General features: G+C 44.8%; 1 protein-coding gene across 1 annotated transcript; it reads right to left on the bottom strand.

Annotated features, from left to right (window-relative positions):
* Positions 1 to 369: 369 nt before the first annotated feature.
* Positions 370 to 1579, bottom strand: LOC122043646. The gene is made up of 2 exons (XM_042604254.1): positions 1106 to 1579; positions 370 to 807 (listed from the first exon to the last, which is right to left on the bottom strand). Exons 1-2 carry the CDS (start codon positions 1577 to 1579, stop codon positions 370 to 372), a joined length of 912 nt encoding a protein of 303 aa, XP_042460188.1.
* Between the last annotated feature and the right edge of the window lie 24777 nt (positions 1580 to 26356).

The following is a 26356-nucleotide window of genomic DNA, read 5'->3' as shown; positions in this document are numbered from 1 at the left end:
TTTAAGGTCGCCGCTCTACCATTAACTCATCTCAAAAGTGGTGTACTTCGCTTTTATTCATATTTGTCTTGCATCCATGGAGCAATATACAAATGCATTCGTGTTCACTTGCGTACCTCTCACCCAACCCTGTAGGGTTGGAGATGATTCACGCTCCACAATCGTCGAGCTGCCTTCCGCTCTCATCCTCCAAGTAGTAGGCGTCCGAGCGGAGCCTGTGCACGACCTTAAAAGGTCCCACCTATGGGGCTTCGAGCTTGGCGACATCACCGATCGACTTTACTTTCTTCCACACGAGATCGTCAACGTGGAAAGACCTCGGGATCAGCCTCCAGTTGTATTTCTGCTTCATCCGCTGCCGGTATGCCATTAGCTGATGACTGCTTTAGCCCACGTCTCGTCCACTAAGTCGAGCTCCATGAATCTCCGTCCAACATTTCCTTCATCGTAGAACCGCACCCGATCGGATTCCACTCCAACCTCTGTAGGGACGACTGCTTCACCATCGTATACTAAGTGGAAAGGAGTTACACCGGTCCCCTCCTTCGGGGTCATACGAAGGGCCCACAACACACTGGGGGGCTCATCAACCCAACTGCCTCCGGTGTGGTTGAGCCAAGCCCGTAGCCCTTTGAGGATTTTCCTATTGGCGACTTTCGCTTGCCCATTGCTCTGGGAGTAGGCTGCAGAGGTGAAGACCTGTTGGATGGCATAGCCCTCGCACAACTCTCTAAGTTTCTGACCGGTGAATTGTCTCCCATTATCTGATACGAGCAGGCGTGGGTTGCCAAACCGACATATGATGTTCTACCAAATGAACTTAATAGGTCATATGCTCGGTTATTCTCATGAGCGGCTCAACTTTCACCCACTTCGAGAAATAATCTACCACGACGATCAGAAATCTCTGCTGACCTGTCACCATATGGAATGACCCAACGATGTCCATGCCCCATTGGTCGAACGAGCAAGACACTGTGGACGTCTTTATCTCATCGGTCGGACGGTGTAGAATATTTTGATATTTCTAGCAGGACAGGCAAGTGCCTAATGTCCAAGAGGAGCCCTCTTGAAGAGTGGGCCAAAATTATTAGGCCAGGAGTACCTTCCGGGCCATCGAGTGATTGCCTGGGTGATCTCCACAAGAGCCCTGATGTACTTCCTTTAAGATGTACTCGGCATCTTCGGGTCCGACGCATTTAAGTAGGGCCCTGGAGAAGACTCTTTTATACAACTGATCTTCAACAAGGGTGAATTGTCTGGCTCTCTTTTTCAGTAGACAGGCTTCCTCCTGATCGACCAGTGTGACTCCCACTTGGAGGAACTCTATCAGCATCGTCCTCCACTCACTCGAGAGGGTTATCCCTTCTGTCTTATCGATATGCGCCACTAATGAGACTTGCTCGATCGGATGCTCTATGGTGAGCGACGATAAGGAGTTGACTAATCTTGCCAACTCATCTGCTGTTTGGTTCTCCGATCGGGGGATCTTCTGTATGACGACCTCCTTAAAGTTGGCCTTCAGCTTCTCAAAGGCTTCCGCGTAGAGCTTGAGTTGAGCATTGTTTATCTCGAACATCCTTGAGAGCTACTGAGTAGCCAACTGAGAGTCTGAGTGGATGAGGACTTTAACGGCTCCCACATGTCAGATGCTTCATACTCAACTTCATTATTGGTGGCTCTGTAGTCCAGCCGTATGGACTGTAGGGGATCGGTGGCCGGCTAGAAGGGGGGTTGGATAGACGGGGCCCCCAAATACTCGCTTCTTTTTACAATGTTAGTGCGCAAGCGGAAATACAAACAAACAAGTAGAAAGACTAAAACTAAGAAAGGAAACGCAAACCGCTAACACGTTCGTTTACGTGGTTCGGAGATAACTTGCTCCTACTCCACGGCTGCCCGTAAGGTGGACGATCCCTCAATCCGTAGGTGGATTAGTCCCTGGAAACTCCAGCTAGCACAATCCTCCTTGTCGGTGGAAAAACCTCACCACAACTCGATCAAGAACACTTGGATTGCTAGAGCACTAGGTGACTACTAATTAGGCTTTAACCAAGTCTAATTTCATCACCTTGGTCGGCCATCCCAAGCTCCTTCTTATAAAGCTTGGAAGAAATCAGCAAGCTGATTTTCCCGTTACCAGTCGACTAGTCCTTGCACCAGTCGACTGGTGCCAGCCCAACGGTACTCCAACGACTCTCTACCAGTCGACTGGTCCTTGCACCAGTCGACTGGTCCTTGCACCAGTCGACTGGTCCTTGCACCAGTCGACTGGTGTCTAACCGTTCAGGCACAGAAGCTCTCTGTGCTCACCATCAGTCGACTGATACAACCCTAAACCTAGAGTTTCCCATCCCGAGTATATTTCTCTCGCACTCGGACCCTCACGACTCACTTGACTCTTCTTTGCAACTTTGACCTCTTGCCTTCAAGCCTACTTCCTTTGGCTCTCATCACTCGGATGCTTCCAACCCCGTGGCTTGTCCCCAATGTCATCCTTTGCGTATCCCTCGAAGTCGCTTCCCTCAGCCCTTGTCCTCGCTGCCTTGTCCATGGTCCCTCGGATGCATACAAGCCCACGGCTCATCCCGATGCCATCCTTCACCGGACTCGAAGCCATCAACCTGAGTCACATGTGTATCCTGCAAACCTGCACACTCACATACACATATCAAATAATGAGGGTAATCCTAACTTAAACTCTTTGCCCAAACACCAAAACACATAGTCGCACGGACCATTGAGATTGCTCCAACATGGACAAGTGCATACTGTCTTCCTGTGGTGAGCTTAACATTATGCCAATCTCGCTACCTTGTTAAGTGGACGAACCATCCACATATATCTTCCAGGTTGCCTCCGGCTCGACATTCTGGACCTCTATGATGAAATCAGCCAAGGCTTGGGCCTTGATTACCATTCGGGGTTGATATTCTATGTCGAATTCGTTTAGCTCAGTCATCTACTTGATTAGTCTCCCAAATACCTCGAGAATGAGAAGGGCCCGCCCCAAGGTACTGTTAGTTAGCACGATGATTGAGTGTGCTAGAAAGTATGGACGAAGCCTCCGAGCGGCGAGTATCAATGCATAAGCTAATTTTTCCAGACCGGTGTAGCGATACTCTGCATCCTTTAATATATGGCTCAAAAAGTATAAAGGTTGTTGTTCCTGACCATTCTGCCTTACTAAAGCTGATCCGACCATGTGTTCGCTGGATGATAGATAGATCTAGAACGGCTCACCAACAATCGGCTTGGCTAATACATGTAAGGAATTAAGATACTCCTTGAGCTCTTCTAACGCCTGATCACACTCGGCGTCCCACTGAAATTTTGTAGCTCGGTGAAACACCTTAAAGAATGGCATGCTTCAGTCGGATGACCTAGATAAGAATCTGGATAGTGATGTGATCCGACCAGTCAGCCGTTGGCCTTCCTTCAAGCTCTGGGGCGGTGGTATGTCTTGTAGCGCCTTAACCTTGCTTGGATTGTCTTCGATACCTCGCTCGGTGACGATGCAACCCAGGAAATGGCTACTCTTCACGTCGAACAAACATTTATTCAGGTTCAATTTTATCTCGTAGATCCTCAGAGTTTAGCAGGTCTCGTCAATATCTGCGCATAGGTCAGCAACACGGAGAGATTTTATAAATATGTCGTCCACATATACCTCCATGTTATGGTCGATCTACCTCCGGAACATCTTGTTCATGAGTCGCTGGTAAGTGGCGGCCACATTCTTAAGTCCGAACAGGATGACGTTGTAGCAGAACATTTCGTCGGTAGTGATAAAACTGACCTTCTCCTGGTCTTCTTGGGTGAGCGACACTTGACGATAGCCCTAATAAGCATCAAGCATGTAGATCAGCTCGCAACCCATAGTAGAGTCCATCATTTGGTCTATCCGAGACAGTGGATAGAAATCCTTCGGGCATGCCTTATTCAGGTCACAGAAGTCGATGCAGACCCGCCATTTATTTCCCGACTTGGAGACTGGCACAACGTTAGCGAACCAGCTCGAGAATTGGACTTCTCTTATATGGCCGGCCTCCAGCAGTTTTTCTATTTCTGCTCGGATGATCAAGTTTTGCTCTGTGCTGAAATCTCTTTTCCTTTGCTTTACCAGCCGAGTGTCCGGTCGGACTTGAAGCTCATGCTAGGCGACGCTCGGTGAGATTCCAGGAAGCTCGTGTGTTGACCATGCGAACACATCGTGATTTTGTCTGAAGCAAGCGACCAACTCTGCCTTCTTCTCCTCCTCCAGGTAGGCAGCGATAAAGGTGGTTGCTTCCGTCCGGCTTGGGTGGATCCGAACCTCTTCCTTTTCTTCGTATACCAATGTAGGAGGTTTTTCAGTGATTGAGTTTACCTCCATGCTTAGATTCTTTCGAGCGTTCTTGGCTTCCGACTTGACCATTTCGACGTAGCATCGCCGAGCGGCAAGCTGGTCGCCTTTGACCTCTCCCACTCGGTAGTCCACCAGAAATTTGATCTTTTGGCAGTATGTAGACACCACTACCCGGAATTCGTTGAGGGTCAGTCAACCCAAGATGATATTGTCGGCCGACGGTGCGTCCACCACGATGAAGTTTGAGGTCCTAGTTCTCCTTAACGGCTCTTCTCCGAGCGAGATAGTTAGCCTAGCCTATCCGAGCGGCAATACCTCATTGCCTGTGAACCCGTAGAGCGGGATTGTCATAGGCAGCAACGCACTTCGATCGATTTGCAATTAATCGAACTCCTTCTTGAAAAAGATTTTCACCGAACTCCCTATGTCAACAAAAGATCAGTGAATACTATAATTAACAATTACCACTCGGATGATCAGCGCGGCGTCGTGAGAGATCTGCACTCCCTCCAAATCTCTAGGACCGAAGCTGATCTCGGGTCCATTGGCCCTCTCCCTACTACACCCCATTTCCAGCTGACGGGTGTTCGCTTTCCTGGCTCTGTTGGAGTTGCCGCCGGTCAGCCCGGCGATCATGCCTATTTTTCCTCGGGTGGCATTGCTTCTATTTTCTTCTTCCCGAGTTGAGGGTATATTTTGCTCGGCGGGGAGTCAAGGGGGACCCACGTTATCCCTCTGCTGGTGTTTTTGATCGCGTCACTCGCCGCCCTTCTTTCGTCCTCCCCTCGCCTCGTAAATCTGTGTCTATGGCGTCGGTCGAGTGACAAAGATTAGCGGCGGTATCCTCTCAGCGCCGGTCGACTAACGATTGGTGTCAGATTGTAGCAGTCATGCGTGTTGTGTGTCGTTGACTGATGAAAAGAACAAAGCATAGGTGTCCATACCTTGCCTTTTGCAGCCTTGTGACGACCGGAGGCCGCATGTTGCACGACATGTGTCCTGACCTCCTAGTTGTTGGGATCTTAGATGGCTAGAGGGGGGTGAATAGCCTCTTTGAAAAATACTAAACACAAATTTTTTCAAGAACTTTGTTAGCACAGCGGAATTAGAAAACTAAAACAAAGAGAGAACACAGCACACTAACTCAGAGATTTACGAGGTTCGGGGATAACTTACCCCTACTCCTCGGCGTGTCCGTAAGGTGGACGATCCCTTGATCTTCAGGTAGATCACACCCCGGAAGCTATCCGGCTAAAGGATTCTCCTTCTCGGTGGAGTAACCTCTCCACAAAGTCTTTAACAGCAGTAAGAAATTAAGCACAAGACTTACAGTAGTGGCTCAAGTGAAATGATCAAAGGAAGCTCACAGCCACAATCAGCGAAGAATTAGCACAAGCAGGAACACAAGAATACAGCCTCTCTTCAAGCACAAAGCACAGCACAGCTTGTTTCACACAATCAACCGAGAGCTCTATTCCTTGCTTCCTTGTCTCTCTTCTTATGCCTCTGCTCTTTCGCTGCCGAAACTCTGCGTCGAATCTCTGCTGTAAACACAAGCATCGCCAATCACACTTCCTCCTCAGCTAGTTCTCTGAACTCACACCAATACCATCCTTGGTCTTGCTGGTGTCTTCTGAGCTCCAACCAACCCACAGGAGTCAAGCTGATCGCGAACTGTTAGCATCAGTATCCGTTGATGCTCAATCTTCCCTCATCGCAGTGATACACAGAAGAAAGTAAGCTCTGTCTTATTTCTTTGATGAGGCTTAATTTGAAATTAAGCACTGGAATGGAACCTGCAACCTGCACCACATAAAGCTCACAGCAGAAGTTGATTAGTTCAAACGAATCAGAAACCAGCAGAACCTGACAGTGTGTGCAGACAGTGTGGTGGATCGGTCAGCGGACCGATCCACACCTTTGAATTGATGTCTGATCGGTCGTGAAGACCGATCAGGGCTTAATGAGTGCGGTTCCTCGCACTCCTAAGATCGTCACCTGATCGGTCCCAAGACCGATCAGGATATGGCCTGATCGGTCCTACAGACTGATCAGAGTGCATATGGATCGGTCCAAAGACCGATCCCCTGCCTTTTTCCTTCTCGCGATATCATCTCCTGATTGGTCTACAGACCGATCAGATTACACTCAGTAGGCTACTGAGTGTTTCCTGATCGGTCTACAGACCGATCAGATTACACTCAGTGTGCTACTGAGTGTTTCCTGATCGGTCACCAGACCGATCAGCAAACCTAGTTTCATCAGATCGGTCTGTGCACCTATCAGGCAATCAAAATCTCACTGGATCGGTTTGTTGACCGATCCAACGCCTATGTGATACTAGGATTGATCCTGAGAATGAGCTACCGAGCCCTCTCTGACTTAGTCCGGTCCAAAGAACGAGCTACCGAGCCCTCTCTGACCTAGTCCAGAGAACGAGCTACCGAGCCCTCTCTGACCTAGTCCGGAGAACGAGCTACCGAGCCCTCTCCGACCTAATCCGGAGAACGAGCTACCGAGCCCTCTCCGACTTCGTCCGGTCCAGAGAACGAGCTACCGAGCCCTCTCTGACCATTCCGTGCCAAGTCACCATACTTGGACTTTTCCCTTGCCAAGCTCCCTGCTTGGACTTTTCACCAGATGTCTGGTCAACCTTGACCCATCTGGATTTCCCTTGCCTGGCTTCACTCACCAGGACTTTCCCTCCCAACTGATCAACCTCGATCAGTAGTCATTCTGAGTTTAATTAATATCTGATACAAACTTAAATCAGTGTCAACATCAAAACAACAGCCAGGTTACCGTATCAATAATCTTCCCTTTTTGTTGTTTGACAACACGATTTAAATTTAGATCAAAATTGTTCAAATTTTCATAATTTTAGGGGAATCAAGATCCTCCCCCTAAGACGGATACAACACTATGTGAGGGTCTTCTAAAATCAAATTTGCATTCATCTAAACTTAGTTATCTTCTCCCCCTTTGTCAAACACCGAAAAGGTGCGAATAAGGTAAGATAACTTAAAGAACTCCCCCTTAACCCTTACTGTCTATTTCTTAAAGCACTTAGAATTCCCTCTAAGTGTATTATAAGACAGTAATAAGGAAATAAAGGACAAACAAGACATGCAAGTGAACAGCATATTAATAGCCGATAGAAAATGAAGCATAATAAAGAGCAAGCAAATATAAAACTGAGTAGCATAAATACATGAGTAGCATCAGAAGTGCAAACATCCAGGTCAGACATAAAAACTAACAAATAGCATCCAAAATACATAGACAGTCAAAATGAATGTATCAATCAATGTCCTCAACATGAGGAACATCATCATCATCTGCGGGAGGCACGTAATCCTGAGGCGGCATGCTGGAGCTCGAAGATGGATGGCCCGAGAATCGTTGCGGAGGTGGGTAGTTGGCCATCCAGCCCAGAAGTAGCTGCTGCGTCACCAGCTGCTGACTGCGTAAGTCATCGTAGCGCTGGTCGATCCGAACACGCAGTCCATGGAGCTCAGCAGCCAGTAGCTCATCGTGTCGATCAAAGCGACTCTCCAGCTCGGCGATCTGCCAGCGCAGATCAGGATCGTCCTCTCCATCATCAGCAGCAGGAGGAGCAGCAACAGGAGCAACCTGTCGTGGAGGTCCCCGTGGTAACTCACCTAATGCTCTCCCATCCTTCCACCGAACATCCCCATTTTGTCCTATGATTCCAGACTTGGAAAATGCCCGCTTCCCAAGTCAGCAATCCTGTCTGACCATCTTGACTATTCTACCCTTAGAGACATCAATCTGAAGGGTCTCGAGCCAATCTGTAATTATATGCCCATAAGGCATATAAACAGTGGAGCTGCTAGGCTGAGAATATGAAATGATCGAAGAATATATGCTCGACATGATATCAAAATCGAGACGCCGACGTAAACCATAAAGCATAAGACAATGATATGATCGGATCTCAGCTAATGGTTTAGATGTGATAGGTAGAAGGCAGTTTGTGACAATCTTAAAAAGAATGTAGTCTTGAGGAGATAATCTCAAGGCTGCAAAAGTAGGGAAGTCAACATCTAGCTCATCTAGTCCATCCGGTCTAGGATGTCCAAAGAAATACTCATAGATGGAATCAGGTGAGACATCAAGTGGAGGAGGTAATGACTCTGGTAGATCAGGATAGATGGGAAAAGGATCTCCTGAACACATACGGCAACCTAGATACCCAAAGAATTCTCTGATAGAGAAATCGATAGTTCTTTTAGCGACTCGGGTATTATAAACACCATCATGGTTCTGATGAAGATTGTTATAGAATTCAGAGACTAGATCAAAATTGATGTCCCTTTCTAGGTAGACTACCGAGTCAAGTTTATAATAGGCTAGGGTTTCGGATACAGAAGGACAAAATTCATCCATGTACTTTCGATCCACAGATCGACATGGAAGCAGCGTGAATGTCCTCTGTTGAAATGCTTGCTCAAACTGGCGGTTTGGGAATCTTGAAGAAGAGGGAGGTTGAGGTCGGGAGGGTGCTTGGGACTTGGATTTCTCAGCTGACTTAGATTTAGAGGTCCCTTCACCCATTACTTTCTTTCTAAGGGTTATCAAAGTGGTAAAATGGGGCAATGAGTGAGCACCGGAGCCACCAGCACACAAAAAAAAACATATATGGTGAGAAAAGAAAGCGAACTGCCAAAGTTCTAGAGAGGTAGAAAGTTACCTTGGTGCCATTGAACTTTTGGCTAGAGTTTCGGAGGGCTAGAGCTTCAGCTAGGGTTCGGCTAGAGGTCCGCGTGCAGCGAGAAGAGAAGGAGTGAGGTGAGGGAAGAAGTCGGATAGGGTTCCGCGTGAAGGAGGAAAAGAAGAGATCGGGAAGGTTTTAATGGTTTACTGATGGGTAAACAGTGATGAAATGATCGGACAGCTGTCCGATCAGAGAAATCCTGACCGATCAGGGAACGTCCTGATCGGTCAGGGATCATCCTGATCGGTCGTGGGGACCGATCAGGGATCTTCCTGATCGGTCCCTGGACCGATCAGATGTGGATCAATAGGGTCGATCTGTCTCCTGATCGATCCCTGGATCGATCAGTGAACCGTGGTCAGGAATGTCCTGATCGGTCGTGGAGACCGATCAGGTATCGTCAAATCTCCTGATCGGTCGTGGAGACCGATCAGGCATCATCCTGATCGGTCCCTGGACCAATCAGTGTCTGATATAATTTTTAGTAACTGAAAATATGAGCCGTTATCTATCGGGAATTTTGAAATTTTCAGAATTCAAGAATTCAGAATCTCCCAAATTCATAACCTAGAATCACCACCCACAAGTATATTAAAAAAAATGAGCTCTTATGGTCTTAGCTTGTGTAGAGCCCGAAAGTTTCAGACTTTAAATCCAAAAACTCAGACATTTGGAATCTTAGAATTCCAATCTCAGAAAACCTTATAAAACTATATAGTGAAACAAGGTATTAATTAAGACTTAGGATTGCTATGATCAGTTTCAAGTTTGTCAAAATATAAACAACTTGTCCTAATTTTCAATCAAGGCATGTTAAGTATCAATCAAAAATATCAATCAACAAATCACCCATAGTTAGACACTTTTTAGACAAAGGTCTAATCAAGATTCCTTGATTGGAATATATGAGTAAGATCAAGGAACCAATTACACATGAATTATGTAATGGTGTTCCCCATACTCAATTAATGTCTCTTCAACCTAATTATTCAAGGGATGCATGATACATTTTGAATAATTTGGTTGTTCCTAGCATCTCACCCCATTTCTAGCAAACAAAAATATTTTGTTAAACCTTATAGTTTGTGTGAGATGTTCCCAAGTTGCCCAAGTTATTATCCCAATTACTCTTGTCATTTTACTAGTCCTTATTGATCATGGTGAAGTTCTAATGACCTAAGGAGCCAAACACATTCCCAACTCCCTCCTTAAATGACTAAATTCATTCTCCGGAAGGGGTTTGGTGAAAATATCAGTTAGGTTTGACTTTGACTCAACATATGTGAGTGCAATGTCTCCCCTAGCTACGTGATCTCTTATGAAGTGATGACGCACTTCAATGTGTTTGGTCCTCGAATGATGGACTGGATTTTTAGTTAGGTTGATCGTGCTAATATTGTCACATAGCACTTGTACACCCTTATAAGAAAGTCCATAATCCTCTAGGGTGTGTATCATCCACAACAACTGTGATACACTCTCTCCCATGGTAATATATTCGGTTGTGGAGAGAGCAACACAATGTTGCTTCCGACTTGACCAACTAACTAAAGATGAACCTAAAAATTGGCAGCCCCCACTAGTACTTTTTCGATCCAATTTGCACCCAGCATAATCGGAGTCGGTATAACCTATCAAGTCAAAAGACTCAGTACGTGGGTACCAAAGACCTACTCTAATTGTGCCTTTAAGGTATCTCAGAATTCTCTTAACTGCAATTAAGTGAGATTCCTTGGCACAGATTTGATACCTAGCGCACATGCCCACAGCAAAGAGTATGTCCGGTCGACTAGCTGTGAGATATAGAAGACTACCAATCATGCTTCTATATTGCGTTAGATCAATTGGTTTTCCACTCTCATCATTGTCAAGGCGAGTGTTTGTCGCCATTGGAGTGGACACTTCCTTAGAGTCACTCATATTGAATTTTCTAAGCATCTCTTGAGTGTATTTTGTCTGATGGACATAAATTCCATCTCGAATTTGTTTGATTTCAAGTCCGAGGAAGAATGTCAATTCTCCTACTAGACTCATCTCAAACTCACTTTCCATGTGAGAAATGAATTCATTCAAATAGCCCTTGTTATTTGAGCCACAAATTATGTCATCGACATACACTTGGGCTACAAAAATGTTTTCACCATCTCTACGCAGAAATAGTGTTGGGTCTATTTGGCCTCTTACAAAATCCTTTTCTAATAGGTAAGTTGACAACCTCTCGTACCATGCTCGAGGTGCTTGTTTAAGCCCATAAAGAGCTTTCTTGAGCTTGTACACGTGGTTTGGAACTTCGGTATTCACAAACCCCGGTGGTTGTTCAACATAGACCTCTTCTTTAATGAAACCATTTAAGAAGGCTGATTTAACATCCATTTGATAGAGCTTGAAACCTCTATGTGCAGCAAAAGCTAGCAATAAACGAATGGACTCTAATCGTGCCACGGGAGCATAAGTCTCATCATAATCGAGGCCTTCGACTTGACTATAGCCCTTGGCTACGAGTCTCGCCTTGTTCCTTACGACTTCTCCCTTTTGGTTTAACTTATTTTTGAAGACCCATTTAGTTCCAATAATGGTGGTCTTCTTAGGTCTAGGAACTAAGTCCCACACTTGGCTCCTTTCAAATTGACCTAACTCATCTTGCATAGCTAAAATCCAATCAGGATCGTGCAATGCCTCATCAACTATTTTTGGTTCAATCTCTGAAATCAATGCGACTTCATTAGACTCATTTCTAAAGAATGACCTAGTCCTAACCCCTTGTTGGATGTCTCCCACAATTTGGTCTTGGGGATGACTAGAGGCTAACCTAGACTGCCTTGGTGTTGGCGGTGCCTCATGAGTGGTCTCACTCGGCACAGGCGAGGACTCAGTATCAGGCAACGGGTCTGCCTGAGTTCTTTGTTGCCCTTGCTCATCATCATCAGAGTCAATTTCGACTCTTTCCATGTTTGGATCATTCAAACCTAGCCTTCTAAGTTCGAATTGAATTTCTTCTACATTCCTTGATTGATTATCAGGGATTTCTTCGAAAGCTACATCCGAGGACTCTTCAATCAATTTAGTCCTCTCATTGTAGACTCGATAGGCTTTGCTGGTAAGAGAGTACCCGACCAGTATCCCTTGATCAGCCTTAGCCGTGAACTTCCCAAGATGATCCTTGGTGTTCAAGATAAACACCTTACAACCAAACACCCTAAGATGTTTAATTGTAGGCGGTTTCCCAAACCAAAGTTCATGGGGAGTCTTTCCTAAAAACCTATGTATTAAAACTCGATTTTGCACATAGCAAGCTGTATTCACAGCTTCAGCCCATAAGTAGCTCGGTAGTGAGTACTCATTGAGCATGCTTCGTGCAGCCTCTTGTAGGACTCGGTTCTTTCTCTCCACAACCCCATTTTGCTGTGAGGTCCTTGGAGTAGAGAACTCATGCCTATATCCCTTTTCTTGACAAAACTCTAGAAACCTATGATTTTGAAATTCCCCACCATGATCACTTCTAATGGTTTTAATTGTTGTCGATTTTTCATTTTCAGTTCTTCTACAAAAAGAAATAAAAATATCTATAGTTTGGTCCTTATGTTTCAAGAAGAAAGTTCATGTGTATCTAGTAAAATCATCAACGATTACCAAGCAATATCTACTTCCATTCAATGATATTACACTACTGCAATCAAATAGGTCCATGTGCAATAAATCTAAAGCAGTAGATGTACTTACAGTGCTTTTACCTTTATCAACAACTTTTGTTTGCTTACCCTTTTGACATGCATCACATAGTTTGGTCTTGTGGTACTTGATGCTGGGTAAGTCTCGCACTAATCCTTGGTTGGCCAACTTCCGGATGTTCTTCATGTTTACATGTGCCAACCTTCTATGCCATAGCCAAGACTCTTCTTCTTTTGACATGAAACACTTAATCAAAGCATTAGTAGCACTTTTAAACGATACTTGATAAATATTATCAACCCTTGTGCCTACTAGTACCGTGTCAAGTGTGTCAATGTGTTTAACCAAACATTGACTTGAATGAAATTCAATTGTGTAACCCGTATCACACAATTGACTGACACTTAGGAGATTAAAAGTCATCCCCTTGACTAGAAGGGCATTCTTGATATGGAGACATTTGGATATATGAATGTCTCCAACTCCTACAACCTTAAGGCTACCATTATTACCAAAAGACACATTACCTCTACTTTTGTTTTGAATGGTTGTAAACAGTGATTTATCCCCGGTCATGTGCTTGGAGCATCCACTATCAACAAACCAAGTTGATAGATGCTCCCCCTCGACCAATGCCTACAAGACACGGAAGATAGAGGTTTTAGGTACCCAAATCTTGGGACCTAATGCTTCTACAACGAAAGACCTAGGAACCCATGCCTTGGTCATACCTTTCCTAGTTCCTGAGCCCTAGAAACATGTGATCTACTATTTTGAGTTCTAGACATTAGAGAAATGAAACTCGACTCCTTGGGTTGATACCCTAGCCCGGCCTTGTTGTAGACTGCCCTTTGGGCATTTAGAATCATGTCTAGAGTCTTAGAGCTAGTTGAGAACTTCTCAAGCATTTTCTTGAGTTTCTCAACCTCACCCTTTAAAGCCTTGTTCTCATCCTCAAGGACTTCTAGATGTAGGTCATCGACCTCATCTTCCCTAAGGGTCCTTAAGGTTTTTACTTCTTCTTTTAACAATTTATTTTCTGTTTTTGACTTTTTAAGCAATGTAGATAAGTGAGTGATAGTCTTATAACACTTTTCTATATGAGAAGAGGTTACCTCTTCATCATCCGACGATGATGAAGCCGCGGTTGAAGCGTCGCTCGAATCTCTCTCACTTCCGGAGTCCGAAACCTCCCTTGCCATGAGTGCTAATTGTCGTGTGCTCTTTTCCATCTTCTCTTCTTCCTCCGATGAGCTTGATGAGGACTCATCCCAAGTGACCTTGAGAGCCTTCTTCTTCTTGACTCTTTCCTCCTTCTTTTTGGCTCGTTCCTCCTTCCTCTTTAATTTCGGACACTCGCTCCGAATGTGTCCTTTCTTGCTACACTCATAACATATAACATTAGATTTATCAAAATTTTGATCATTAGTTTTACCTTTTCCTTTGTATCTTCGGCTTCTTCTCATAATCCTTCTTACGAAGTTCGCCATCTCACTTGATGATGATCCACTTTCATCATCAGATTCGGAGGAAGAGGTGGATGAGGAAATCTCCTTTTCCTTCTTCTTTTCTTCTTCCTTCTTCCATCCTTGCTCTTTGGTCCTGCAAATAAAGCAATACCCTTCTCTTTTTGACCTTTGTTAGCGAGCTCATGAAGTTCCATCTCACAGAAAAATTCATCTAGTTTAACAATGGAAAGATCCTTGGATACCTTGTAGGCATCTACCATAGATGACCACAAGGCATTCCTAGGAAAAGATTTAAGAGCGTACCTTACTAGATCGCGATTCTCCACTCGTTCGTCCACAGAGTGTAGACCGTTGATGATCTCCTTGAATCTCCCATGAAGTTCACTTACCGTTTCATTGTCCTTCATGGTTAGATTTTGGAGTTGATTCAAGAATAGGTCCCTCTTGGCAATCCGAGAATCTCGAGTTCCCTCTTGGAGCTCGATGAGTTTGTTCCATAGGTCTCTTGCACTCGAGAACGGACCTACCTTGACGAGTTGGTCCTTGGCGATTCCACATTGCAAAGTGACCATAGCCTTGGCATCGGCTTGTGCTTTGCGGAGTTGTTCGGTAGACCACCTTGACGAATCGAGTTCCTTACCTTCTTCATCCTTTGGTGGTGTGAAACCTTCCTTGACTGAGAACCACATGGCAATGTCGGTCTTGAGGTAATACTCCATGCGGCCCTTCCAATATTGAAAATCTGCTCCTTCGAAGTAGGGTGGTTGATTTGTGCTAAAGCCTTCCTTCATAACCATCCTTGTTTGCTCTTTTGGGTGTTAATCTGAATCAAAGAGCCCCTTGCTCTGATACCACTTGTTGGGATCTTAGATGGCTAGAGGGGGGTGAATAACCTCTTTGAAAAATACTAAACACAAATTTCTTCAAGAACTTTGTTAGCACAGCGGAATTAGAAAACGAAAACAAAGAGAGAACACAGCACACTAACTCAGAGATTTACGAGGTTCGGGGATAACTTGCCCCTACTCCTCGGCGTGTCCGTAAGGTGGACTTGATCTTCAGGTAGATTACACCCCGAAAGCTATCCGGCTAAAGGATTCTCCTTCTCGGTGGAGTAACCTCTCCACAAAGTCTTTAACAGCAGTAAAAAATTAAGCACAAGACTTACAGTAGTGGCTCAAGTGAAATGATCAAAGGAAGCTCACAGCCACAATCAGCGAAGAATTAGCACAAGCAGGAACACAAGAATACAGCCTCTCTTCAAGCACAAAGCACAGCATAGCTTGTTTCACACAATCAACCGAGAGCTCTGTTCCTTGCTTCCTCGTCTCTCTTCTTATGCCTCTGTTCTTTCGCTGCCGAAACTCTGCGTCGAATCTCTGCTGTAAACACAAGCATCGCCAATCACTCTTCCTCCTCAGCTAGTTCTCTGAACTCACACCAATACCATCCTTGGTCTTGCTGGTGTCTTCTGAGCTCCAACCAACCCACAGGAGTCAAGCTGATCGCGAACAGAGATTGCAGTCTGTTAGCATCAGTATCCGTTGATGCTCAATCTTCCCTCATCGCAGTGATACACAGAAGAAAGTAAGCTCTGTCTTATTCCTTTGATGAGGCTTAATTTGAAATTAAGCACTGGAATGGAACCTGCAACCTGCACCACATAAAGCTCACAACAGAAGTTGATTAGTTCAAATGAATCAGAAACCAGCAGAACCTGACAGTGTGTGCAGACAGTGTGGTGGATCGGTCAGCGGACCGATCCACACCTTTGAATTGATGTTTGATCGGTCGTGAAGACCGATCAGGGTATGGCCTGATCGGTCTGCAGACCGATCAGGGCTTAATGAGTGCGCCTAAGATCGTCACCTGATCGGTCCCAAGACCGATCAGGATATGGCCTGATCGGTCCTACAGACCGATCAGAGTGCATATGGATCGGTCCACAGACCGATCCCCTGCCTTTTTCCTTCTCGCGACATCATCTCCTGATCGGTCTACAGACCGATCAGATTACACTCAGTGTGCTACTGAGTGTTTCCTGATCGGTCTACAGACCGATCAGATTACACTCAGTGTGCTACTGAGTGTTTCCTGATCGGTCACCAGACCGATCAGCAAACCTAGTTTCATCAGATCGGTCTGTGCACCGATCAGGCAATCAAAATCTCACTGGATCGGTCTGTTGACCGATCCAACGCCTATGTGATACTAGGATTGATCCTGAGAATGAGCTACCGAGCCCTCTCTGACTTCGTCCGGTCCAGAGAACGAGCTACCGAGCCCTCTCTGACCTAGTCCGGAGAACGAGCTACCGAGCCCTCTCTGACTTCGTCCGGTCCAGAGAACGAGCTACCGAGCCCTCTCTGACCTAGTCCGGAGAACAAGCTATCGAGCCCTCTCCGACTTCGTCCGGTCCAGAGAACGAGCTACCGAGCCCTCTCTGACCATTCCGTGCCAAGTCACCATACTTGGACTTTTCCCGTGCCAAGCTCCCTGCTTGGACTTTTCACCAGATGTCTGGTCAACCTTGACCCATCTGGATTTCCCTTGCCTGGCTTCACTCACCAGGACTTTCCCTCCCAACTGATCAACCTCGATCAGTAGTCATTCTGAGTTTAATTAATATCTGATACAAACTTAAATCAGTGTCAACATCAAAACAACAGCCAGGTCAGACTGTATCAACACTAGTGTGGCCGCGTTCTCTCTAGCCTTGGCCCTTTGGGTGGTTGGTGGCTGCTCGACGGTTGACGCTCAGACGCCGTCGGGGGTTTGGTCGGAATTTTCTTTTTCCTTGTCGATTGAGTTTCTTCCACATTTATATATTCAGTGGCCTTCTTGAACAGGTGGTTGAAGTCGCTTGGTGGCTTTTTGATGAGTGATCGAAAGAACTCTCCTTTGACGAGCCTCTGGGTGAAGGCGTTCATCAGCATCTCGGAAGAGACCAATGGAATGTCCATGGCCACTTGGTTAAAGCACCTGATGTACTCTCTGAGCACTTTCTTGGGCCCCTGCTTTAGGGAAAAGAGACTGACGCTCGTCTTTTGATAGCATCGGCTACTGGAAAAATGGTGCAGGAATGCAGCTCGGAAGTCCTTGAAGCTGCGTATGGATCCATCCAGTAATCTTCTGAACCAGCGTTGCGCCGATCCGGAGAGAATAGTGAGAAAGACTTGGCACTTCACCCCATCTGTGTATTGGTGCAGCGTGGTTACGTTATTAAACTTATCCAGATGATCATCTAGATCGGTCACTCCGTTGTATTCCTTGATCGTCAGCGGGGTATAGTGCCTAGGCACAGGGTCACTCAAGATCTCTTGGGAGAACTGCAAATTGATATGTTCGGGCAAAGCATGGCTTCCGGGCGCCTTGCCTTTTTCACACATCCCGAACGGGAGCATCATCCGAAGAGGATCCCCATTCCTAGTTTGCTTGGGCTATTTCTGAGGGAGTTTGGAACAAGGCACGATGGAAGGGGATTGGTGCGTGCGGCGCTTCTTCCTGTGTGTCGGTTGGCCTCCTATTCTACCCCCATACGGTGTAACGACCCGGCCCTTTGGCCTCTTGGGCGGCCTTTGCGGCGACCCTTATGTCATCAGCCCATTTAGCGACCTCTCATATCGTCGACCAACGACCCTTTGGCCATGTCGTTACTCACTAGGACTTCCCACCCCTGGCAGTGGATTTTTGCCTCCCCCAGGATTCGAACTCTAGACCTCCAGGCTTAAGTACTAGAGTTTATGAATCCTGGTAGCCAAGTGAGCGCTCACTTGGCTACCAGGATTCATAAACTCTAGTACTTAAGCCTGGAGGTCTAGAGTTCGAATCCTAGGGGAGGCAAGTCCTAGTCATGAGAGGTCGTCAAATGGGCCGATGACATAAGGGCCGTCAGTGGGCCACCGCAAGGGCCGCCCAAGAGGCCAAAGGGCCGGGTCGTTAAAATAAAAGGCGCCTTTTTATTGTAACGACTTGGCCCTTTGGCCTCTTGGGCAGCCCTTGTGGCGGCCCTTATGTCGTCAGCCCATTTGGCGACCTAACATGTCGTCGACCGACGACCCTTTGGCCGTTTCGTTACCCACTAGGACTTTCCACCCCTGGCAGTGGATTTTTGCCTTTCCCAGGATTTGAACTCTAGACCTCCAGGCTTTGTAGTAGAATTTATGAATCCTGGTAGCCAAGTGAGCCCTGATACCAACTGTAACGACCACCCTTCTTATCTATACTACTACTCTCTAAGGGCGACCGTTACTTATCTATTACTCTACTTACTAGTGTTACTTATGCTATTATCAGCAACACTTAAATTTATCACGGCCCTAGAGAAGTTCCTACCGAAAAATTTCGGCAGAGTCTCCCCTGTACCGGTGACAATATTCATCAATACATGCAAAATAAACCATTAGCCACATGCGGCTGGTATATATATTTCACAACCATGAAGTAATAAGACACAACAACTTAAAAAAAATTATTCTAGTAATAGCAAATGAATAAAACTCCAACAGTGAGAAACAACCAAACTAACAATGCGGAATAGACTCAATTAGCAACATAAGAAAAAGGAAACAACTCTTCAATAATTTCAACTTCTCTAATAACATTAAAGAAGAACTCTAAACAACTTCTTAGCCAAGTCCCGAGGCTTCCATAGTTCAACATCACACACATCCATCACGCATCCTCCTTGTCGCCTTCCTCTTTATACTTTAGTTTTTCCTTTATCTGCAGTAGGAGGAAAATAAATCTGGAAGCGAAATGCTTAGTAAGTACTAAACTATCTCACAAAAACTCGAAAGTGCATAAGATACAAAGGATGCTGAAACTGATATGCTAAAAAGAAAAGCTACACATGCTCATCTAATAGCAAAGCACTAAAATAATCTGCATACTCATGATATACAAGAATAAATCTGCATGCTGGAAATAAAGCTAATCATGCTCAATAAACTCATAAGGAAAGCAAATAAAAACCAATACCGTATGCTTAGAATTATAAGAGCTAAACTTTGCTAGTTCTAAACATAGATGATACTTGTTTTATTTACTTATAGCCTTATACTTAAAATTAATATTTAACTTTCTTCTTCTCTTTCTTGGGCCCAGGCTTAGTACCAAATGCGCGCTCTCTAATAGAGACTGAGGTAGCGAGCCTCCAGTCCTATGAGGGTAAAGACCTTGGTCTTACCAGGGCCAAGACCTTGGTCTTACCAGGGCCAAGACCTTGGAATTGGTCACCTGGATTTGTTTAACGACAACCTCGGAAGTCGGGTACTAGCCTCTTACTTTAAATTACTTGTTATCTTTTCTAACTAGACGTTGGTCTTTTCTCTACTCATAACTTCTCATAATCCCCTAATAGAGCTTACTAGAACACTGTAAGTATATCTAACAAGTAGAGAATTGCCACTAATTGAGCATGCTATAAAAATAAAGCAAAGCCAATCAAACTACAAGATAAGCTTAATAGCTTTTCATGTTTAAGAAAACCAAGAAACTAACACTACATACTTTAAATAAAGGCTGTTCTTGCCTTTTTGAGTAGCAAGGAAAATGCTAAACCCATTCTAACTAAATAAAGGTTGTTCTTGCCCTTAAAACAACAACAAAAGATCTATCCAAACATACTAGTGTACCAAATTGTGCATGCTCATTAAGTAGCAAGGAAAGCTAAACCGTGCATGCTCAAGCTAATGGCTGTTCATGTTCATGGAGGTAGCAAAGCAAAACCAAAAAACTACACACTAATTAATGAGGCTGTTTATACACTTTGATTTGCAAGAATGCACACGAAAATACTACCAAGAAGATCTAAAGCAGCATATTATGGTAGTAACAAAACTTTAACTACATGCTAAAACTACAACAGAAATATCTAAACTGCCTACTCATGCTATTAAGTTTCCATGCTTCAAGAGAAATAAGGCAGGGGAAGCAATTCTTGGGAATTACTCTTAAACTTCCAGCAATCAATTCTTAAAGTAAGCTACTGCCACATTAAAAAGAAGTAAGCGAATCTCATATAGAATTCTCTAAGCATGCTATAGAATGCTACGGCAGAAATAACAAGAAGAAAACAAATCTCGGAAGTTTCCCTTAATCCCTAAATTTCTGCACACATGATCCAAACAAGAGAAACTATATCCCTAGCACAATAAATTCGGCACAACAAAATCTGAAAGCAAGGAAACGAAAACCCTAAGTTTGGAGCAACTCCTACCACAGGTGAGTAGTACTTACTCTTGTTCTTGCACTTACAACCGACGGAATGGTTCTAGGGTTCGGAGAAGGTGAAGATCTCGGCGACTTCTTTGTGTTTTCGAGCTCCCCTCGTCGAGGTGGTCACGCACGGGTGAAGACCGGCCGGAAAAAGCCTTTCGCATGCGCCAGAGAAACCTTTGCTTGCTGCTACGATTTCGTCCTAGACGAGAAGGCGCCATCGGGAGGAAGAAAGGGAAAACGGGATTTAGGGGTTCGGGAAAAGAAATTAAATCTTTATACTTAGGGTTATTTTCGGTTCCAACTATAGCTTATATATATTTTGTTCCCTACTTGATTAACAAAACTCTTGTGGAACACCTGGTTGGCTGCGTTTTGCTTAAGGCTCGGCCCGTGGGTTCAAATCTCGGCTGCAACCCTTTTCTTCCTATTATTTCCTGTTATTAACTTCTACTACTTATATAAATTCCATTCTCTATATGTTCACGAAAAGGTCGCGGAACAGTTGGTTGGTTGGATTCGGTTAAGGCTCGGTTTAGATCCAAGGTCCACGGTTTGAATCTCAGCTTGGACATTTTTTTTGTCGAAACTTCTTTCGTTTAGTAAAAATACCAAACGATCTCCAAAAATTACGTAAAAATACTCTAAAAATCTCTAGAATATTTCTATAGCATTTCTAAGTATTAATAAGGACTTTTAGAACTTGAAATAGGGAAAATTGGGTCGTTACAATCTCCTATACCTTATAAAAAGTTCGTCCTCGAATTTAGAATAGTTCTGGATATTTCTGTCTCATACTGTCCTCACGCTCCCAAGTGATTTTCTCATGCTTCTGGTTCTGCCAGATGACTTTCACTAGTGGTACTTCTTTATTCCTTAGTCTCTTAACTTCTCTATCCACTATCTGTGTAGGTCTGCTCTCATAGCTAAGATCCTCCTGAATCTGCATTGACTGAGGCTCAATCACTTGGCTAGGGTCATGAAGATACTTCTTTAGCATGGAGACATGAAAGACGTTATGTATCGCCGACATGTCCTGTGGTAAGTCCAGCTTGTAAGCTACTTTCCCAATCCTTTCTGTGATCAGGTAAGGTCCTACATAGCGAGGACTTAATTTGCCCTTCTTGCCAAATCTCATCACTCCCTTCATAGGAGCGACCTTGAGAAAAACTGAATCTCCTACTTGGAATTCAAGTGGCCTACGGCGTGTGTCAGCATAACTCTTCTGTCTACTCTGGGCAGTCTCAATCCTCTGTCTGATCTTCTGGATAGCCTGAGTGGTTTCTTCTATCATCTCTGTCTGGATGCCCAGCTCTACTTCCATTTCTCTTCTTTCACCTGCTTCTTGCCAGCAAATGGGTGATCTGCACTTCCTGCCATACAACGCTTCATAAGGTGTCATCTTGATGGTGACCTGATAGCTATTGTTGTAGGCAAACTCAGCTAAGTATAGATACTTGCACCAACTTCCCTTGAAATCTAGTGCACAAGCTCTGAGCATATCTTCTAGAATCTGATTTACTCACTCTGTCTGTCCATCAGTTTGAGGATGGAAGGCGGTGCTGAACTTGAGTTTGGTGCCTAGTGCATTCTGAACACACTCCCAAAAGTGAGAAGTGAAATGTCCATCTCTATCAGAAACAATAGATTTAGGAACTCCATGAAGTCTGATCACCTCCTTAACGTACAGTTGTGCCAATTGCTCTATAGAATAGGACACCTTGATGGCTAGGAAATGGGCAGACTTGGTCAATCTATCCACTATTACCCATATTGCATCATATCCATTTGTAGTTCTTGGAACACCTGTTATGAAGTCCATGGATATGTCTTCCCACTTCCATTCTGGTATTGGGAGAGGCTGTAGAACTCTTCCTGGTCTCTGGTGTTCTGCTTTGACCCTCTGACATGTCAGGCAGGTACTGACATATTTAGCTACATCTCTTTTGAGTCCAGACCACCAGAACCTCTATTTCTCGTCTTGGTACATCTTGGTAGAACCAGGATGCATGGAGTAAGGAGTACTATGAGCTTCCTCCAGGATTTTATTTCTCTGTTCTTCATCATTGGGGACACAAAGACGGTTCCCCTGATAGAGGATTCCACTATCTGATACTCGAAACTCTGAATTTCTTGCTTCTTGTATCCCTTGCTTGATCTTTTGGATATCTGGATCTTCACTTTGCTTTCTCTGTATATCCTCAAGCAGGGTTGACTCTAAGGTCAATGTAGAGATTTGCCCATAAATAATTTCCATTCCAAAATCTGTCAACTCCTTCTGCAGTGGTAGGGCTAATGATGACAAAGACATCAGGGATACACTGGATTTTCTGCTTAGTGCATCTGCCACTTTGTTAGTTTTACCTGGGTGGTAGAGGATTTCACAGTCATAGTCTTTGACCAACTCTAGCCACCTGCGCTGTCTCATGTTTAAATCTTTCTGGGTGAAGAAATACTTTAAACTCTGATGGTCTGTGAAGATTCGGCACTGGACTCCATACAAGTAGTGTCGCCAGAGTTTCAGTGCAAAGACCATAGCTGCCAGCTCAAGATCATGAGTGGGGTAGTTATTCTCATAATCTTGAGTTGTCTGGAAGCATAAGCTATAACTTTTCCTTCTTGCATGAGAACAGCTCCTAGACCCATTTTGGAGGCATCACTGTAGATGTCAAAACTCTTGTCACTAGCTGGAACAGTCAGAATGGGAGCACTGGTCAGTCTCTTTTTCATCTCTTGAAAACTCTGCTCACATTTGTCTGACCATTCAAACTTCTTGTTCTTTCTAGTCAGGGCTGTTAGTGGAGAGGCTATCTTGGAAAAGTCCTCCACGAATTTTCTGTAATATCCAACTAGACCAAGAAAACTTCTGATCTCCCTGACGTTCTTAGGCCTATGTCAATCGTTGACTGCTTCTATCTTAGCAGGATCCACTCGGATACCTTCTTTAGAAATGATGTGATCTAGAAACGCCACCTGATCTAATCAGAACTCGCACTTTGAGAATTTAACATAAAGCTGTTTCTGCTGTAGGGTCTGCAGTACTATTCTCAAGTGCGTGTCATGCTTCCCTGGGTCCTTGAATAGACTAGAATGTCGTCGATGAATACGATGACAAATTTGTCAAGGTATTCTTTGAACACCCTGTTCATCAAGTCCATGAAGACCGCTGGTGCGTTAGTCACACCAAAAGGCATGACTACAAACTCGTAGTGTCCATATCTGGTCCTAAAAGCCGTTCTGGGTATATCCCTTTCTTTCACCTTCAGCTGATGGTACCCAGAGCACAGGTCTATCTTTGAGAATACTATTGCCCCTCTCAACTGATCAAATAAGTTGTCGATCCTGAGAAGGGGGTACTTGTTCTTGATTGTCACTTGATTCAGAGCTCTATAATCTATGCACATCCGCATAGATCCGTCCTTCTTCTTGACAAACAACACAGGAGCTCCCCAAGGTGAGTGACTAGGGCGGATGAAACATTTGTCAAGTAGCTCCTGAAGTTGCTCTTGCAACTCTTTCAGCTCTGTTGGAGACATGCGATACGGAGCTTTTGAAATTGGACCGGTACCAGGAACCAATTCAATCTCAAACTCAACTTCTCTGTTGGGAGGCAGTCCAGGTAGCTCTTCTGGAAATACTTCTGGATGCTCGCATACTACCCGAACATCCTCCTGCTTGAGTCCTTTTTGTTCTTCTGCATTTACTATGTATGCAAGAAAACCAGCACACCCTTTAGCTAACATCTGGTGAGCTGCTAGAGAAGAGAGAAGTTTCTGGGTCTTCTTCCTTGGCACTCCCGTGAATTCAAAAGGTGGTTCACCCTCTGGACTGAAGATTACTTTCCTTCTGCGGCAGTCTACTGAAGCACTATACTTGCTGAGGAAATCCATGCCCAAAATGATATCGAAATCTTGCATGGCGAGGACTACCAGACTAATATATAGTTCTCGGTCTGCAATTCTGACCGGTACAACTCGAAGCCACTGATTGGACTCCATGACTTCCCCAGAAGGTAGGCTCGTCAAGAACTTGGAGTTCATACTCTCTGTAGGCACCTGTAATTTACTGGCAAAGGGTACTGATACGAAAGAATGGGTCACCCCAGTATCAAATAGTACAGTAGATAAATGCTGAAAAATAACTACTTGACCTGTTACAACCGTGGAGGCATTAGCAGCTTCCTCTTTGGTGAGGGAGAATACTCTGACACTATCAAAGGCTGGAACTAGTGGAGCTTCCAACCTTCCCTGACTGATATAGGGTCCCTCTAGTGCTGCTTCCATGTGATATAACTGTACAGGCTTGCCTCCATATTGCACTGGCTGTGGCTGAGGTGCTTTGAGCTTGTTAGGACATTCTTTAGCCATGTGTCCTTCCTGACCACATGAATAACATTCAGTCTTACCCAAAAGACAGGCTCCTGGATGTGTTCTCCCACATTTGGGACAGGGAGGGAACTTGGTCTAGTTGTTTGCTGGTCCTCCCTTCTGGTTACTTCCTGAGTTCCACTGCTTTCTTTTACTACCCTTGCCTTTCCAGTTCTGTTTACTTGACTGGGATTTCTGGCTCCCCACTATCTTGTCCTCTATCTTCACTGGCTTGTGTTGCGCTCGTTGTGCTTTGATGTTGTTCAGGTAGTGCTCAGCAATTAATGTCCTACTGATCAACTCTTCACCAGTCTGGGGCTGGTGAGCTCCACTGCTCACATTCAGTGCTATCTGTGGTCTCAGCATTCTGAGCATCAGTCTGACTCACTCCTTCTCTGTACTTACCAGCTCTGGGCAGAGACGAGCTAGTCTGTTGAACTTCTTGGCTGCTTCTTCCACTGACAGGTCACCTTGTTTGAACTCTATAAATTCCTCATAGTGCTTGTTGGTGATCTGTAGGTGGAAGAACTCTTCATAAAACTCTGACTGAAAATCAGCCCAGCTCATCTGATTGGCTGCCCTCTTGGTCTTTATCCTCTCCCACCACATACGAGCATCTCCTGACAGGTAGAAAGAGGCGCACTTGACCTTCTCGACTTCTGGCTAGTCAAGAAGCTCCATTGTGCTCTCCAGTATTTTGAACCAAGCCTGGGCATCCCAGGGCTCAGTCGTGCCTGAGAAGCTCTCTGGTTTCAATTTCAGCCACTGTATGAGGTAAGCTTCTTGTCTCTGAGGTACTGCGATGACTCTCTGGGCAGCTGGTGGAACCTCAGTTACCACTGGAGTCTCCGCAGTGACAGCTGGGGGAGGGGGAAGAACTGATTGCTGATTTGCCATCAGATTGGCAATTACTTGCTGTTGCTCTGCTACTTGTTTCTGGAGTTGAGCAACAACTTTAGAGAGATTGGGCTCAGTTGAGCCTGGGCCTTCGTTCTCCTAATCCTGGTCCTCAGTACGAGCGGTACAGGGACGCCCTCTTCTTGCCATCTAATTATGCAAGGAAAAAAGGCTTGATATCTTCTCTATCCTTTTTAAACAACATATGTATGAATAAAGAAAACAAAACTTCTATCTTACTAAAGCGCATATATATAAGCAATTACTCTCTACTGCAAATAATAAAGAAAGCATAAAAGGAAAAACTTAAATACTTTCTTACTTGAAGATGGCAAGGATGATGCTGATGTGTGTGATGCTGGAGAATGGGAACTACTCTGATACCAACTGTAACGACCACCCTTCTTATCTATACTACTACTCTCTAAGGGCGACTGTTACTTATCTATTACTCTACTTACTAGTGTTACTTATGTTATTATCAGCAACACTTAAATTTATCACGGCCCTAGAGAAGTTCCTACCGAAAATTTCGACAGAGTCTCCCCTATACCGGTGATAATATTCATCAATACATGCAAAATAAACCATCAGTCACATGCGGCTGGTATATATATTTCACAACCACGCAGTAATAAGACATAACAAC

Source organism: Zingiber officinale, chromosome 1B, assembly GCF_018446385.1.
Source record: "Zingiber officinale cultivar Zhangliang chromosome 1B, Zo_v1.1, whole genome shotgun sequence".
Classification (NCBI taxonomy): Eukaryota; Viridiplantae; Streptophyta; class Magnoliopsida; order Zingiberales; family Zingiberaceae; genus Zingiber; species Zingiber officinale.
The sequence above is the reverse complement of the archived record's forward strand: the minus strand, read 5'-3'. Positions and strand labels throughout refer to the sequence as shown.

Bases quoted from the DNA above. Each gene is read 5' to 3' on its own strand.
- LOC122043646 (XM_042604254.1), bottom strand. From the start codon at position 1,579: ATGTTCGAGATAAACAATGCTCAACTCAAGCTCTACGCGGAAGCCTTT. The intron at 808-1,105 runs GTACTCCTGGCC...TTCATTTGGTAG, and splicing joins ATCACTCGATGGCCCGGAAG to AACATCATATGTCGGTTTGG.